Raw genomic sequence first — 16195 nt, forward strand, 5'->3', positions numbered from 1 at the left:
TCCAATCATGATAGATGATACGCGAGAATCGTCTGGTATCGAATATTCATACTCATTATCAACGGAGATCGTTGAGATCAGCAAGCACCGAATTTATAGGAATGATGCTCTTAAATGGGCTCGGAATCTTCGATTTCTGGCTTACGATGACAGTAAAGATGACGAAATCCAAAGACGAGAAAGCAGAATTGCGCTGTGTGCCATGCTGCATTGAAACTCTCGAGCAACGTGATATCCTGGTGTTCAAACTCCACCACGTGTGCGACACGCCTTTCCACAACAACCATATATCTTCAGCCGAGGAGCTCAAAGCTAGCCCTTTGAGATTCAGCTGTGATGTTTGTCATCGTGGTATCTGGACGGGTTCGAGGCATCATTGTGGGCAGTGTCAATCAGGGTTTGGGGGAAATTTCGACATATGTGATCCTTGTCGAACTGCTGGAAAGCATTGTCTCGACCCAGACCACGCGTTGGAGAGCATCCCCATCTTCAAGTATGGAGATTGTGTACATGTGAATGCAAGATCGTGTGGGAATTGCGAGAAGATTCCGTTGTTTCTGAATGAAGGCGAAGCTACCAGATTCCAGATCGTACAATTGCCGAATTCTGACAACAGTGAAGTTGCATTCTCGAACTGTGATCATTTTGTTGCGGTGTCATACTGCTGGCCTCCACCGCAGTATGACGGAGAGGGGACCATTATACAGCACAGAGGCAAATATTCTGTCACGGACCTTCATGGAAGAGTCAGGCCAAACCGAGCTCCGGAAGATGTCATTACCAGAGCAGCTGAGTTTGCTGCTCAAAATGGTATTCGCCTCATCGTAAGTGCCATATTATTGAAGACTAGGCCTGGTTGAATTACTCACCTTCCTTCACATCTTATGTGCATTTCAAAACTACACTATTCTGTGAACTTGCAGTGTACTAACTCGTCAGTCATCTAGTGGATAGATCAAGTGAGTTGACGTTCAACGACCCTTGTCTGATATTTTCTGATTAGGAAGGAATGTATTGATCAAGAAGACCTTGCAGATAAGGAGCTCGGAATACAGGTGATGGACAAGGTTTCCAGAGAGCTTTCTTGTCAGTCGGCCTTCTGCGAACTCGGATTGAGTCTCAGGAAACCCTTCAAGTTCTCAAACACTTCAGCCCAAAATGTGATGGAAGTTGGGACTTTTCATCGGCGGACCTCTTGACTCATGATCTCGTAGAAAGTATGATAACATTCTTCGAATGCATCGTGAGAGATCCATGGCATACTCGAGCCTGGGTTCTTCAAGAAGCATACTCAGCCGGTCCAAGGATGGTCCTTCTTCTTCAACATGCACCTGGGATTAGCATATCAGGTCATCGGACGATCAGCACGACCCTGTCGGTATCAGAAGTTGTCTTACATTTTGACTCTTTTCTCATTTTGGTCGACTACGCGACTGGATTCCTGAAGAAATCACTCGCCACTCTCATAATTACAGGTGATTTGGCACAGCGACGGCTATCACTCCTCCAAAAGTTCAAGATATTTTCCCCAGCAGACGAAAGATCCATACATATTAGCTGGACTTATTGTTAGGGTTCAGCACGGCCGAGGCGATCCTGCAATGCTGCCGTTGCATTGTCTTATCTCCGCACACGAGAGAATACTCATGTACCGGACCGGCTTGCGATTATGGCGAATCTGTGTAACTTTGATGTTCGACTCAACACAGTCGAGGTTGAGAAGGAACATCTACACCTTGGCCCTTGCATATTTGCGTTGGCTTTCATCAATGGAGATTTCTCCCTTCTTTATCCTGAACTGTATAAAGGACGCGAAACAAATAAGGGTAATGTCCATTTCAGACGATTTTAGAGCCATATTAATATCTTCACAGTGTTCAATATTGACAGCAACGAATTCTCATGGTTGAGAATGACGCCGAACGACCTGGGACGCCTTGAAGCAAGATTTTTGAACATCTTGACCTACCCCTCACCGTAACCCACAACGAAATATAATATCACATCTGCAGGCTTGTATGTACGTGGATACTTGTGGAAAGTAGACAGGAAGATTCATTTCTCCGAATTCTTGGCGGAACAGCTGAAGCCGGCGAAGGCTGTTTGGTTTCGTTCACGTCAAACAGTACTCACTGTTCAGATGCTTCGAGACCCGTCAAATACGGCACAAGTTTGGGGGTGAGCAGTGTACAGACTCGCCTGTTTTTGATGACCTGGACGAAGAAATGAAGCAAAATATAACCGAAAGTGCAAAAAAAGCTAAGAGTTTGACTACGGAGCAATCTGAGAAACTTGCGGCATTGTATCGCTTCAGTATCCTGTCCCAAGTTTCTGGTAATTTTGAAAGCACGTTCTTCAAAAATACAGTCACTTGGCTGCTGCTTATATTATACATGCTGCGACAACGAGGTGAAATCGATGTGGCAGATGCGATTTGGCATTCTGTGAAGGCAGACAGATGGGACGTATCACTCACGGCCGAGGAGAATCGAAACAGAGGTTGCTTCAATTCTGTGGCGGGCTTCCCTCCATTCGACGCGGAGGGGAACGTGCCAATCGATGAAAGTGTTGCATTGGAAATGTTCCAGCTGGACTGGGACAGAGATGGGACGCTTCAACAATGCTGGATTGTGGATAGCCTTTTCCGAGATGGATATCTCAGTGTAGGCAAACTCGTCAGAATCTCGACCCATGATGAGTTTCAATTCCATCCGGAATGGTTCGGAGAAGAAGACAGGATGCAGCCAGACGAAGAGATTGTGGGCCACGTGGAGTCAACAATAACATCTACGATGGCCTCACTCGGCCTTGACGTGGGAAAGAGGCATAAATCTGGAGACACTTCACCACAAATAACTTCCGAGGTCATTGAAGCCAAACCTATGACACAGTCGAAAATAGAAGGTTCAGTGGCTTCCAATCCACAATTACAAATTCCGGCCCAAGCTGACACTCAATTGCTCAAACAATTGATGATGTCTAAGTTTGTCTCTCCTCTTGCAGACATCCCGCCACGATCGAGAGCCGATCCTCGCAAGACCTTCCCCTCGAATGATCAAAGTCCTCTTGACAAACATAATTGCAAGATCCTAAACGCAGCCACTTTGTCCAGCAGCATGAATACCGACTGGAACGCGAACGGTCTTACGAAAATAAAAAGTATGAGAGCCGTGTTCGACGTTCAGTGGGATAGGGACGAGCAAGTCAAATGGTTATTCACGCCATATGATCAGAAAACCGAGCGTTTACCGCATGCAGAGGCTAGATCTTTGAGTATGTCGTGGGTTGTCGAACCGACGGGTCAGTCTCCTGTTGGGAAAGAGGGGGCGAGAGAAGTCTTGAGGACCAAAGGGACTGTGAAAGGAATGTGGAAGTTCATGGATTCCCCAATGACGCAGTACTCATTGGTGTGAGATGTTATTAATCGCCAAGGGTCATGCCTTTCTCCGCTTTGATATTTGGTTTCTCGATGCGCCTCATCGAAATCCACGACACGTATCACGTGATACTTTCACATCAACCCTTCCCTGTCCTAGAGCGCAGGCTGTTTTGACCAGATCAGAAGTCAAGACCATTTTAATTAAAGAGGTTACTTTAGAGAGATTTACGTTTCAGAGAGATTCTGATTAGTGACTCACAAATGCCTTCCGACCTTACAGATCGGCGAGTTTTCCTGGTACATTTCGGATATCGTCGACCAGCTTTAAAAATGAGGAATGATTCGGCTAGTTTTCTTGGGGAACAAAAAAAAAAAAAAAATAGACCGAACGCACTCGGAAGCTTGTTGTCTTTATAGACTTGAAGCCCTGCCAGTTTTCAGTGGATCGGCGGAGTAGCAATTTTGAGGAGAAACACTCTACGGAATAGCCAACCAGTCTCTCGAGTTGCAAAATCTGCCTCAGTTCACACTCGGCTTTTAAATTCGACTAACGAAGCTCACATATACACAATTAAAGAAAATTATACCACTTGTTCCAAAATTAGCTTCTGCTCTTTAAGTGGGTTGGGAGCCCTCTCCGAAAATCATTCCTCAATCTTAGCTTACATTTACAAAGTGTCCATTTTGCTACATTGGCCGAGAAAGATTGCAGCTTGAGCTCAAATACGTAGTTCTCTCGTGCAGTCACTCCAAGCTGGATGCTAACTTCAACAGACTCATGCACCAGACAGACGAAGTTGCAGTGCCGGAGGTCGAAATTACTGGCGACATTGACACCCCCAGCGAAGACAGAGCGAGTGATCACGAGGCGACGGACTCGACAGAGGCGGGATCCTCATTCATCGATTACTTCCTCTTTATGCAAGACAAATGTTGATTAGTATACAATAAAGCTCTGCTCTGAATATTCGTAAATGCAGTCCAAAGTGCTGAAACCTCGTGAGGTTGCTGGTGGTCAAGACATTGAATCTTGACATGTTCTTAGGGATTGTACCATTTGGAGGCAAGTCTGCGGAGGATAATAGGAGACATAGCACTCTGTGACTTGCATTATCGACTAGTACAATTGTAACACGCAATGAAAATATAAACAAAAGTGAAGCAGTTCTTTTGCAAGGTTACATGTATGGCATGGGTCGTGATCACATCGGTTACTGTGCTTATTTACGAGCCAACCAATCTGGTCCATGGTGGCCCCTGGTGGTCCACTTCGTCGCCCCAGACCCCGGCTCCGCCCTTCCTTCTTTTGGACGTCTTTTTACGACAGGACAAGTCAGCATAGACGGCAGCCTCATCTCCTTCAGGTCCCATTAATGCATCCAACGGCGTAGGCATGCTACAACGTCGGTCCACATCAGCCTTAAATTCTTGGAGGAGTTATATAACATCCTGGCCTCGTGTTGAAGACGTCGACTTTCGCGCTCATCTTTCGTCAATCTGAACATAATAGTTGTCTGTTCCAAATAGAACATTAACATTCTCCCCACAATCATGACCCCTCAGCCAGACACCACCTCTAAGAAAATCACCAGGGCCAGTAAGCCGAAGACGAGAACCGGATGTAGGACATGCAAGTAGGTTCAACATGCCCCCAATAATGATATTTACCTTTCCACGTGATCAGATGACGGGACTTTTTCTGACCGGCACTAGAATACGTCGAGTCAAATGTGACGAAGGCAAGCCTGTTTGTAATCGATGCGTAAAGTTTGGGGTAAAATGTGATGGATACGCCAAGCCCAATAAAACGACATCACTGCCCCCCATCAGAATCATCATTCCTAGAGGATCGGCCTATTTTGAACCCATCATCTACCAGCCGAGGGTCACGATATTCCAGGATCAAAAAGAACTGCGATATTTCCAATATTTTCGAGAAGGTATCGCTCCGCATTTAGCGGGATCATTCGAATCGGACCTTTGGAGCCATCTAGTCTTGCAAGCTTGCGAGATAGATGATTCCATTCGCCACGCCATCATTGCGATTGCCGCATTGAAGTCGACAGCAAATGCTGCGTTTGGATGCAACAGCAGACCTCCTAGGGGAAGTGAAGGTGCTTCAAACCACCAAGAATTCGCTCTCCATCAATATCAAAAGGCTCTCCAGTCTATGAGGAAGGCATCCGTTGGAGGGACGCAAGATCTTAGAACTACTTTGATTACCTGCATCGTTATCATATGTTTCGAATCATTTGCCGGGAATTTTGGGACTGCTGTGAAACGTAAGTGAGGCATCTTTGGATGAGCAACACAACTTTGAGTTCGTCTTCCTTTGTTACCACAGAAGCTAACTAGGAGTTATAGAGGCTGTCGTCGGGCTTAATCTAGTCGAGAAGCATTTGTTAGATAAACCAACAAGTCCTCAAAATATTAGCGTTGAGAAAGAGATAATCAATGCATTCGGTCGGATCGACATTCAAGCCATGGCATTCTTGGATCCCAGATATCCTAAAAGATTTCTGCCTCCTTCGGACCAATTCAAGGTGGTAGCTCAGGTACCACGTGAATTTACCTCGCTAAATGATGCCCGAGACTCGCTCATTGCGACGATGCAGAGAGTCCTGCAATTCACATCAGCTATGTTCCCGGAAACATTTCATTACTCAGGCTTTTTGAGGTTGGATTTTATGATATCCATACCACGCGAGCATGTTCATAGGAAATTCAAGCACCTTGCAGAACTTCATGCCTGGAGGGCAGCGTTCTCGCGGATTCTCGAAAGCTCCCTCACAACAAAAACTTCCAACGATCGATTCTGTGCTGCGTCTCTCGAGTTGATGTACCTTGCTGGATATGTTACAACCTTCATGATGCGGACTTACGATGGCAAGACCCCGGACACCAAGATTCTTATGCCAGAGTTTGAGCAGATGATAACCTTGTCCGAGGAGCTGCTCAAGCATCCCAACATGAGCCAACCAAACTCCACTTATATGTTCGAGATGCACACCATATGTCCTTTATACGCCATTTCATGGTATTGCCCCCACCGTACTCTGCGACGGAAAGCGATTGAATTACTTCAGACACCAGCTCGTCGAGAGGCTCTATGGGACAGTGTGATGGTTGGGAAGCTCGCAGAATGGATCATGGATCTAGAGGACGATAACTACGAAGGCGACTTTGCACCCGAGAACATACGCTGCACCCGTGGAGATATTTTAGGCTACAATCTGGTCACACGTGAGGCCGAGGTACGATGTTTCATGCCAGTCCCCGGTAAAGTAGCGCTGGTTGATCGGACGACAATTCTCAAGTTCTGAGCTACCATATGATGACATCAAATCACCACTCATGCAGCACAGTTCTGCTGTTTTGGAATGGCAGAAACTACACACGAAAGGTCGACCTCTGAGATGTACAGTTACAGAGACAGATAGATGCTCCCTCGTCAACCTTTTATTGCCCTAAAACTTCTCAGCAGCCGGCCGCAAGTCCAATTCATGAGTCCAGAGCTCCGGCTCCTGTTGAGAAAGCCACAAATACGTCTTTCCAACAGCATCTGCACTCATCTTCTTCCCGATTCTCTGATCCTCGCCATTTTTGTCCTCAATCGCACCATTGGCAATAGTATGGACGACATGAATGCCCTTGGCACTCATCTCCCTCGCCAAAGTCTGCGCTAACTGTCTGACACTGGACCTCCCCGCTCCGTACGCTGCAAACTCTGCACTGCATCTCAACGCACCCAGCGTCCCAGTGAAAATTAGAGTCCCCTTTTTCTCCCATGTCTCAGAAAGTGGCGCCTCGCCGTGGTGTTCAAAAAACATTTTCAGCGACTCCTGGGCGAACGTGAAAGCTCCTCCCACATATTGCTCCAGACTTTCCGTGAACTCTTCATACGTTTCGTTCATGAAGGGTTTCTTGCTGGAGTGCTTGACGGAATAAACAGCCACCTTTAGCTTCAGGTCTTTGAATGAGGAGTGTGACTTAATAGATTGGAAGGCCTGTTTAAGATTGTCGGGTGAGGTGTCGGTGGGGAATGTCTCGACTATGCTGCCTGGAGAGGTTTCTTTGAGGTTGGATCGTACGCTGTTGAGACCTTCTTGGCGACGAGCGAGGAGGGCTACGGCGAGGTTGCCATGCTTTGGGTGTGAGAGGATTCTGGCGATGCCGGTTCCCTGGGAGGAGAGTTAGCATTCTCGAGCTGCTTCGGCTTGATGAGACGACGAGGAGAGTGGACGTGATGAGGAGTCAAATATGGCTCAAAACGTATTCTGTTCCATTGAGACATGGTCTCATTCAATGAAAAAACATAACCGAAATTCTGTATGATAGAGGTGAGAATAAATCCACTTACAGTGTTTGGACCGGCTCCAATAATGATTGCAAGGCCAGAGGGAGGCATGTTGATGATTGGATGTTTTCTAGATTTGATGCTTTCTAAACGTATGGTTGGAAGTAATAATAAAGAAAACCTCAATCTCGAGCATCAATACCTCTTCACAATCTTCTCCAAATCTGATGGCTCCTTGTTCCTCGCTCCCTCTACGTCAGTGATATGACGTTTGCGGGCGGTAACACCTTAACACCGAAGCCAAGACACTTGAGCTGTCTTCGAGCTAGCGGCCGATCCACCACTTCACGTCGCTTCACTTCACTCCTCGAACTTTTCACTGTCAGTCACATCAAGAAGACAAACTCATTTCTTTCAAATCCATTACGTTGTTACTTTGAATTACCTAGACTAGTGCAGATCTATGGATCTGTCACCTGTTGAGTGTACAACCATTTGAAGCAGAAGCAGTAGGACTGAGACAACGAGCATGCCGATCGTTTGTCATTCTGAAGATTGGATACGCTTCGAGATGCAATATAAGGTCAGAATAATTGGTAAACGGTCTACCTGCCAGCTGCCATCCATTCAGACAAAGTTGTATTTTGGGAAGTCTGAGAAGTCAGATTAACGATGAGCAGCCAGATCCAAAGAGTTCTGCCCCCAAGCGTCTATGCTTAGATTGGAACTGCTCCGGCATACAATCTCAACGCTATTATAGGAATCAAAGATCAGAGGTCCCTTCGTCTAGATGCACGGAACGAACGAGAAACGCGATCTCCATCATGAGACAATGCCGCAGAGGTATCCTATCACTACAATATCAACCCCACTCCGCTCCCACAGATCCCAGGTTCTTGCATCCCATGATCCCAACTATGATTTTGACATATCTATCTCATAGAAGAGATCAGAAGTATCCCTTAGGATGCGGGCCAGAGGGTGGAGGAGGAGAGTAAGTCGGCATCGCTCCAGCACTGAAGTCCGTGATGTTCTTCTCTTTCCCACCCATTTTCTTCTGCTGCTCAGCAATCAACCTCTGTTTCTGCGCAATGAGTCTTTGCTTCTCTGCCCGAGCGGCGATTGAGTCGTACATAGGCGGCGAGGTAGATGTCGAGCGGAGGGAAGTGCCGTCAAGCTTTCGCTGGGCAGAAGCTCGACGAGCTGCGCGTACGTCTTCGTCATCTTCATCGGGATCAGAGAATCTGTGTTCGCGGGGACTGGCGACAGCTCTTTCGGAGAGAATAATAGGGGGCGAGGGACTCCCACGGCCAGAGTCGCCAGCAGGTTTTCCATGATTTTCGAGTCTCACTGGTTCGGTGTTCACATAGGTAGGATTCTCAGTCAGCTTGCCAGTGCGGGACTCTTCCACCAACTCATGCTCTAGTTCTTGCAGCTGTTCGAGTTGGGATGGCTCGGATCCTGATGGACTGCGGGTGTGGTAGTCTCCGAACTGGGGAGCCGTGCTGGAGTTCGTGCCCGACCTATCTCGATTCAAGTTGCCTTTTTTGACAATATTTAGAGGATCAGGGCTCATAGATCTCGCTCCAGACATCAGTGTGGCCGATGTGCCTCCTGAAAGAGCAGAACCAGTTGCTTTTTTTCTCATTCCAGACACAGGCGTCACTCTCATGGTCTCTTGTACGGACTCGGACAGGCTGGCAGGTCGTGCTGGTCGACTGGGAGGTTTGTTGGAAGGGCTAATTGATCGAGGAATCATGACCATGTTGTCCAACTCAGCGAGAGTGGCAGGGTTGAGCGGTGAGGATATGACCGGTCGAGCGCTGTTCCAATCACGGTTTCTGTATGCAGCGTTACGCTCCTCCATCTCCTCGCGAGTACGTCGCTTCTTCATGAAATATGCTGCTGATCCTGCCATGGCGAATGCGGCGAGGATACCGAAGACAATGAGCACAATGCTTGTTGTTCCAATGCCTTTCTTTGCTGGTGGTGGAGTGTCGCTGGTTGTGGGAGAGGTGGAAACTCCAGGAGTTGTAGATGTTGATGAAGCTGAGGTCTTATTTGGGGAAGTCGAAGGGCTCACGGTTGAACTCGATATAGAACCGGCGGTCGTGGAAGACTGAACTTGAAATACTGTCGAGGTCCTTCTTCTTGTGGTGGTAACGATACTACACCGGAGAGGTAAGTCAGAACCATTCTTCGAAACTCTTACACTTGTAACGTCCTCTAATACTCACACGACACTTGTTTCTGGTGGTCCTGGAGGCTTTGTGACAATAGTTACCAAGCTGACACTGCCATCATCTAGGGTTGTCTTGAATTCAACAACGCTGGTAGCGTAGCTTACCACAGAGGTAGAACTTGACGTTACTGTTGTTACCGGATTCACCTCAGAAGGCTCAGGTGGGGTAGGAGGTACAGTGAGAAGTGGCTGGTCTTGTGCAAGCGCGAGTGTTGTTGCGAGAAGCAAGATGAGAGGTTGCATGCTGATAACCACAGTCTTCCCTGTTTGGGGTGGTTTTGCCGATGCCGGTGCGAAATTATTAAGGTGAGACCAAGCAGGACAAACGAGAGATTTTGACCTTTCTTGTGATCTCAGGTCAGCAAGATAGGGGCAACTCTTCACATCCAACCAATATCTCCTTTCACCAACGAAGGGAAGTGTTCAGATAGATTGCGCAGAAATGGCCGTGATTCATATACCTCCGAACCTAGCAAACCGCCTCGTTGTGTGCCAAACCATGCAATCACGAAACGCGAAATCAGGACGCCAAGGTACCTGGGGCCGCTTCAGAAAGGCAGAGTTGAGGCTGAGCCGTGGAAGTTGAAAACTTTCGAGCCAGTCGAAATCTGGAAGTTTTAGAGTCTGGTAGCAAGGCTACGGATTTTGAGTTCTTCAAAAAAGAGAAAGCTCCAACTGAGGACAATGCAGAAATAAATGTCGAGGTCGAGGTGGTAGGGAACATAACATTTTCGATTTGAGTCAGTTCCAACCGAGAATCAACAGATCTGACCCACTTTTCGGAGTCGCTTGCAGTGGTGCAATCACATACAATCTGAGCTCGACTTCATATGGTGTTCGAAGCTAAATAATCGTGGTGGGCCTGCATATTGAAGAATACCTTCGTCGGTGGATATGAATCTGAAAGTAGTTCTAAAGAGGAAAGAGAAAAGTCTCTCACCTTTTCACTTTCTTCGAGTGAAAAGCTCCTGTGAGACAACGACAGATGGTGAATGAAGAGGTGGTTTAGCTTTGTAGTGCCAAGGTGAGCAGTACCAGTAGAATATCCGGGTAATCAAAGTTGAAGGTTAGTGAATTATACCGTTGCCACTAACTTCTGTGCATTTGATTGAAGATGTCATTATTCACTTTGAGTCCTGGCATGGGCTGGTATTTTGAGATGAGAAATTTCAAGGTAAAGTATCAATGCTTGGCTTTCGTCCCTTCAACTTTGCTGACTGGAATTTTTCTAGTTTGGCATGAAAATTTAAGGTGGTACTCCAAGGCAAAAGAGAGAAAATGGGACAAGCAAGAGATGTCTGCTCAGTTTGAGTTGTGACTTTTGATTGGGCACAGAATATGATTTCTCCAAGATTGGCTCATATGTTTTGGACTCATGTTCCGTACAGCCCTTGCCATTGTAACTTTTAGGAATCACAACATTGAGCTGGTCAAGTGGTTGGGTCAGGTGTTTCGAGATGGGCTCGGCTAATCGTCATCAGAAATTCTTTGAAGCTGTCCTCAAATGGGTGACTTAGGTCAAGCTGCAGACTTGAAAAATTTAATAAAGTAACTTCTCAAAAATGTGGGAAAGCACAAATACCTGAGTTGGCAACTGACTCTGACCTTCTGACATGGTTGCCCTCCCATTATAAACTGCATATCGCAATTGACCGCGTCAACTTTGATACTGATACTTGGTATTGTCTTTGTGTTTTGGGAAAAGCATTGGTGCTCCAAAATGCGGCTATGAATTGATTTGAAGCTTTGCAAAACTTTGCGAATAGAATATTCTACGAATGTAACTGAAATCTAAGAATTCTAATGTTTGTGCTGTGTAGTTGAATTGAAGGGAGGAGATATGCCACCTACTACCATCTCCTCGCCTGACAGAAATTACAAGACTAGAGTCAGGTAAGAGCTGTCTCAGTCACATTCTACTATAAAATCAATTTCAGAAGATGGACTGGTGCTCATAAGTGTCTATCGCTATAATCATCCTCGATTCCGTGTGTCCCCATAGCTCCAATCCAGGTCCACGCTAATTCTCAAGTCGAGGCTGTGACATCTGCGCTTTCAAGTCTGCCTCTAGCTGCCGCAATTTGATATTATTATGTAGTCCAATGCGTATTGACTCGAATGATATCAGATCTATCCTGCCGTTATGTTGTTTACGTGGAGTTGCAGATTTGGCTATATCTGGATCTCTTGAGCTTCTCCAAACCAGTGTGTGACCGGTATCCGAACTTGCTCTGATCCTCAGTTCAAAGGTCTTCAGTCCCTTCAGAGCTCGAAAAGCTGGGAGATTGCGTATATTATCGAGACTTTTGTCTGATATTTTGAAATTTGTCTCGCCTTTGGAATCGGGGTCTATGTTTAAGACCACTGTTATGTAAAGCGAGAGGACCAAATATTTCAGATTTTGACACATGGCGAGATCTTGGAATAGTTTTGGTGTGTCTTCTGGCGTGTTCCCCAACGGCCGCCTCCAAGTAAAATGTAATGAGGTGATGCAATCCAATTTCAGCTGGTCGAGAGCGTAGAATTGATTTCGTTCTAATACATCCAAGCTGAAGGCATTCGCCTTATAGAACAAGTTGCCGCCTACTATATCGACGTACATCTGCCGACTAGTAATGATAAGCCTCCCAAGGGTTGTTCTGCTTGAGGACTTCCTGAAAGCCCACCAATCGTGCTTAGGAATGCCACAAGTGGTTTCTACAAACCCCAGAGGTACGTAGCCAAATCCGCAGCTGGTCGAATCGTGTAGCGAGTATGGTAGTGCCCTTTGTGGGCATTTCAGAGCATTTTTCCAGATGTTTGTCCGTACTTCTCCGGGAAGTGACAGGAGGCTGCTCTGGAGCTGTAGCACTATTTTTTCTGCCCATGTCTTTGACTGGAAGATAAACTATGAGTATCTCATAGCTAGAGTCTGAGGTGAGCAGACTTACGTGTATGTCCGTAAGTGACATGTTGTCGAGAACTATGAGCGCTGAGTCTCGAAGTCCTGAAGTGATTAAAAGAGTGAAAGAACAGCTCGACCAAGTTATTGATTATTGTAAATTTACTTATGAAAAATGTGATTGAAGCTGGTGATTGAGCTTGGGTGTAAAATAGAACAGAGTTTGAAGGGGTTGGAGGAGTCATGAGCAGTGCAGAAACTGCCTTGTTAATATGTAATTGCAGTTGGAAAATAAACTAGACATATACGCGAAAGACTAGCGAAGTCACTTCTGAGACTAGAACAAGGTCCAAGGAACTAGACTAGTACCATCTGTATCTCAATCTCTGGTTGACTAATAAATAGAGTGGAGACCGGCTCTTAGTCACATGACATCACCCTCCTGTGATACGTACACTGTAGGTAGGTATCTTGTAGTCTGCTCTGTCGAATCTAGTGACAGAGACACGATGGTCAGATCATAACAAAAGTAAAATAATAAATTCAAAACACCATCATGGCTCACAAGTACTTACTTACAACCTATCTTGAAAGTCTGAACAAAGTGGACGCAGGGACAGCAGGTGCAGCCTCTGGCACAGCTTCCCTCCAAGACTCACGTTTCTGCGTAGCTCAACATGCTTGGAAATTATATGCATAAAGATCATAAGATATCAATTGTCATAGTCGAGTTTACAGTTGCTAGGCTTCCTCGTGGGTTGGTAATTTTGAAGTGATGACTTGGGATGCAAGCCGCTCCTAACTCGAACGGCATGGCCGCCAACTTCACTACCTCCCCAAGACCATGAGTGTCGGCTCCGGAGATTCATCGGCATTTATAAACTGAACTGGTGTATCTCACGGTATTATGGACTTCTTCAAACTTTGCAGGAGACATCCCATAGCCATACTCAAGAAGTAGATTCTGTGATACGTATGTTTCGGCTCAAGCAACCATTCTCAAACTGCTGTGATGGGAAAAAGTGGAACAAACCAATACGTCTTTTTACCAACTATAACGATTGAAATCAATGAGTTTTGGAATCATACAAGCGTAATAGTCGGTTCCCCTTTCAACTTTCGGGACTCAGGTAGAGAGTTCCCGCAGCTTCACAGAGGGGAGCCGACTATTACTCCAAATTCTCTAACACAGAACCTTACGACGAACGGCCACAATGAAAACCCAGGATATGGGTATGTAATCTTATGATAAGCTCCTTGTCAGTCGGTCGTATTTGTAGGTATCTCCTCGAATACTATGATAATCCACGGTTTTCCTTGACTCACTATCACATCAACTGCGTTTCGAGACCGGCCAGTCGAAGCCAACAGAACCAGGGGACTATGACAATCGTGCGCTGAGTTACTAACCATCCATTTCACCTAGAAGGTTCAATAAAGAGCGAAAACCTTGGTCTTGGCTATTGTGTCTGTTCCTGTGATTACTCGGCATTTGGATGATTGGCTCTGCCTCCGTAGTATTCTATACATCAACTTTGCTGTGGAGCATCATGAGCACTCGGCATTCAAGCACCCCGGCAGAACATGCGCCGTACAAATTGTTCCCAGTCGAAGTGCAAGCCGGTAGATCTTAGCACCAATCACGTCTGGCGAGAAAATTGGAAGACCAGTTCGAGAGACGTTATTTACTCTTGAAGCCATGATTTGCCTTCCAAGGTCTTAGAAGGGAGCCATTTGTCATATATGAAGTTGCATCGAGTTCTCTGGATAAATAGAGGAATGCGGGGAAGCCTATGAACATTAGGTGCGTATAATTGCAGATTAGGATAAACGAAAGCCAAGTGTTTCAGCACTGTAAATCCCAGACAGCGGCAAATGCTTTCATGCCATCAGTCATTCTGGTCCTTGAAACGAACGTTCATATAGTTCAGCAGGTCTTCCACGGCTCGTTTCTGGAGAGCTTACACGAGCTCAAGTGTGTCCCTGATTATTGTTTTGCCTCAGACATGAATTGGCTTTTACTCGCCCTGGCCCTCGTGGCACCGTCCCAGGCTGGACTTCGGTTTGGATGCTCGACTATCAGTATTGAGCGACTCGATCCTCTCGTTGAACCGGGAAGCATCCCTTCAGCGCATGTCCATCAAATCGTTGGTGGCAATGCCTTTGCTCCAACAATGAGCTCGGGTGCGAAGAACAATATCTCTGAGACAGCTACTTGCACTTCATGCTTCTTCTCCGAGGATTTCTCAAACTACTGGACGGCAGTCATGTACTTTAAGGCTCGCAATGGCACCTATAAGCGTGTCCCAATCTTTGCCAATGCTCAGCTGGAGGGGTCCACAGATGGTATGACCATCTACTACACCCAGAAGGACTTCAACTCGAATGGAAATAAGAAGATCACAGCTTTCCCTCCAGTACGCTGTCGATACGAATAATCGAGCCGGAAGGCTAACGAGACATAGGGATTCCGCATGACGGTGGGTAGCCCCACAGTGAACACCAAAGCTGGCGTCGCCAAAGGTCTTGCATATACCTGCCTCCAAACAGTCTTGACCAGAGGAGCCGAGACTCCCGACTTCCCGACAAAGCCATGCCCTGCTGGCATAATGGCAATCCATCACTTCCCATCGTGAGCTAGTGTTTCTCTCACAGACCACAGAATTTATGCTAAAAGAGACCAGATGCTGGGATGGAAAGAATGTTGACAGCCCTGACCACCAATCTCATATGTTCAGCACAACCAAAGGCGGCTTCCAAGAGGCCGGTCCTTGCCCAGCCTCTCATCCTGTTCGCATGCCCCAGCTGGCATATGAAACGATGTGGGATACCACGAAGTTTAACGACAAGTCCTTGTGGCCAACTGACGGCTCTCAGCCATTCGTTGTATGTGTTCCATTTCTCCATTGTCCGCTTACAGTCGCCCTTTATACTGACTCACATATAGTGGAGTATGGGTGACAGTACTGGATACGCGACTCATGGTGATTACGTCTTCGGCTGGAAGGGCGACTCGCTCCAGAAAGCTATGGACTCATCTTGCATGTTCCAAGCTTGTGGAAACGGCAAGCCACTCCTGAGTCAGAACGCGGCAGCAATCAACAAGTGCAAGGTCAAGAAGACAGTTACTGAAGATACTGAAGGATGTAAGTTGGTGTCATCTTAAATGCTTGACGGTGGTGTGCTAACGGATGTTCTCTTCACAGGGCTCACAGCTCTTCCTGGTAAAGCCATGTAAACTTCAAATCCGTGTGAATTGAGCGTGAGGAACTCTTATCGAATCTGTTCTGTGTAGTGCAAGGATTGTAAGGGTTGGCAATGGTTTCCTATGTAATGTACGAGTGCAGATGTAGATGGTCCATAAATTGATATCCGTATTCGGTGCTTATCAGAAAC

At 46.5% G+C, this 16195-nt stretch overlaps 8 protein-coding genes across 8 annotated transcripts; 5 read left to right on the plus strand and 3 right to left on the minus strand.

Annotated features, from left to right (window-relative positions):
- Window positions 1-158: 158 nt before the first annotated feature.
- On the plus strand, window positions 159-1059 carry ONS95_013349 (uncharacterized protein; the record flags this gene model as incomplete). Its single annotated transcript, XM_058506994.1, has 3 exons — window positions 159-824; window positions 948-959; window positions 1036-1059. 3 exons carry the CDS (start codon window positions 159-161, stop codon window positions 1057-1059), a joined length of 702 nt encoding a protein of 233 aa, XP_058357725.1.
- Window positions 1060-2225: 1166 nt separating this feature from the next.
- On the plus strand, window positions 2226-3413 carry ONS95_013350 (uncharacterized protein; the record flags this gene model as incomplete). The annotated part of the gene is made up of 1 exon (XM_058506995.1): window positions 2226-3413. The coding sequence occupies one exon, from the start codon at window positions 2226-2228 to the stop codon at window positions 3411-3413; it is 1188 nt and encodes a 395-aa protein (XP_058357726.1).
- A 744-nt stretch (window positions 3414-4157) lies between these two features.
- Window positions 4158-4316, plus strand: ONS95_013351 (uncharacterized protein; the record flags this gene model as incomplete). The annotated part of the gene is made up of 1 exon (XM_058506996.1): window positions 4158-4316. One exon carries the CDS (start codon window positions 4158-4160, stop codon window positions 4314-4316), a length of 159 nt encoding a protein of 52 aa, XP_058357727.1.
- A 402-nt stretch (window positions 4317-4718) lies between these two features.
- On the plus strand, window positions 4719-7937 carry ONS95_013352 (uncharacterized protein). Its single transcript, XM_058506997.1, has 3 exons — window positions 4719-5013; window positions 5093-5661; window positions 5744-7937. Exons 1-3 carry the CDS (start codon window positions 4931-4933, stop codon window positions 6700-6702), a joined length of 1611 nt encoding a protein of 536 aa, XP_058357728.1. The 5' UTR covers window positions 4719-4930; the 3' UTR covers window positions 6703-7937.
- Window positions 6694-7937, minus strand: ONS95_013353 (uncharacterized protein). Its single transcript, XM_058506998.1, has 2 exons — window positions 7740-7937; window positions 6694-7560 (listed from the first exon to the last, which is right to left on the minus strand). Exons 1-2 carry the CDS (start codon window positions 7785-7787, stop codon window positions 6847-6849), a joined length of 762 nt encoding a protein of 253 aa, XP_058357729.1. The 5' UTR covers window positions 7788-7937; the 3' UTR covers window positions 6694-6846.
- A 688-nt stretch (window positions 7938-8625) lies between these two features.
- Window positions 8626-10161, minus strand: ONS95_013354 (uncharacterized protein; the record flags this gene model as incomplete). The annotated part of the gene is made up of 2 exons (XM_058506999.1): window positions 8626-9844; window positions 9914-10161. The coding sequence occupies 2 exons, from the start codon at window positions 10159-10161 to the stop codon at window positions 8626-8628; spliced, it is 1467 nt and encodes a 488-aa protein (XP_058357730.1).
- Window positions 10162-11938: 1777 nt separating this feature from the next.
- ONS95_013355 (uncharacterized protein) lies at window positions 11939-12869 on the minus strand (the record flags this gene model as incomplete). The annotated part of the gene is made up of 2 exons (XM_058507000.1): window positions 11939-12793; window positions 12849-12869. The coding sequence occupies 2 exons, from the start codon at window positions 12867-12869 to the stop codon at window positions 11939-11941; spliced, it is 876 nt and encodes a 291-aa protein (XP_058357731.1).
- A 1936-nt stretch (window positions 12870-14805) lies between these two features.
- ONS95_013356 (uncharacterized protein) lies at window positions 14806-16037 on the plus strand (the record flags this gene model as incomplete). Its single annotated transcript, XM_058507001.1, has 5 exons — window positions 14806-15216; window positions 15265-15431; window positions 15484-15685; window positions 15747-15945; window positions 16006-16037. The coding sequence occupies 5 exons, from the start codon at window positions 14806-14808 to the stop codon at window positions 16035-16037; spliced, it is 1011 nt and encodes a 336-aa protein (XP_058357732.1).
- Window positions 16038-16195: the final 158 nt, after the last annotated feature.

Source organism: Cadophora gregata (genome assembly GCF_030347475.1).
Source record: "Cadophora gregata isolate MNR1 chromosome Unknown scaffold_7, whole genome shotgun sequence".
Classification (NCBI taxonomy): domain Eukaryota; kingdom Fungi; phylum Ascomycota; class Leotiomycetes; order Helotiales; family Ploettnerulaceae; genus Cadophora; species Cadophora gregata.

Excerpts from the sequence above, each read along its gene's own strand:
- ONS95_013352 (XM_058506997.1), top strand. The coding sequence starts at position 4,931 with ATGACCCCTCAGCCAGACACCACCTCTAAGAAAATCACCAGGGCCAGT. Across the intron at positions 5,014-5,092 it reads ACCGGATGTAGGACATGCAA|AATACGTCGAGTCAAATGTG; the intron begins GTAGGTTCAACA and ends GACCGGCACTAG. Across the intron at positions 5,662-5,743 it reads TTTTGGGACTGCTGTGAAAC|AGGCTGTCGTCGGGCTTAAT; the intron begins GTAAGTGAGGCA and ends TAGGAGTTATAG.
- ONS95_013353 (XM_058506998.1), bottom strand. The coding sequence starts at position 7,787 with ATGCCTCCCTCTGGCCTTGCAATCATTATTGGAGCCGGTCCAAACACT. Across the intron at positions 7,561-7,739 it reads TTGGAGCCGGTCCAAACACT|GGAACCGGCATCGCCAGAAT; the intron begins GTAAGTGGATTT and ends CTCTCCTCCCAG.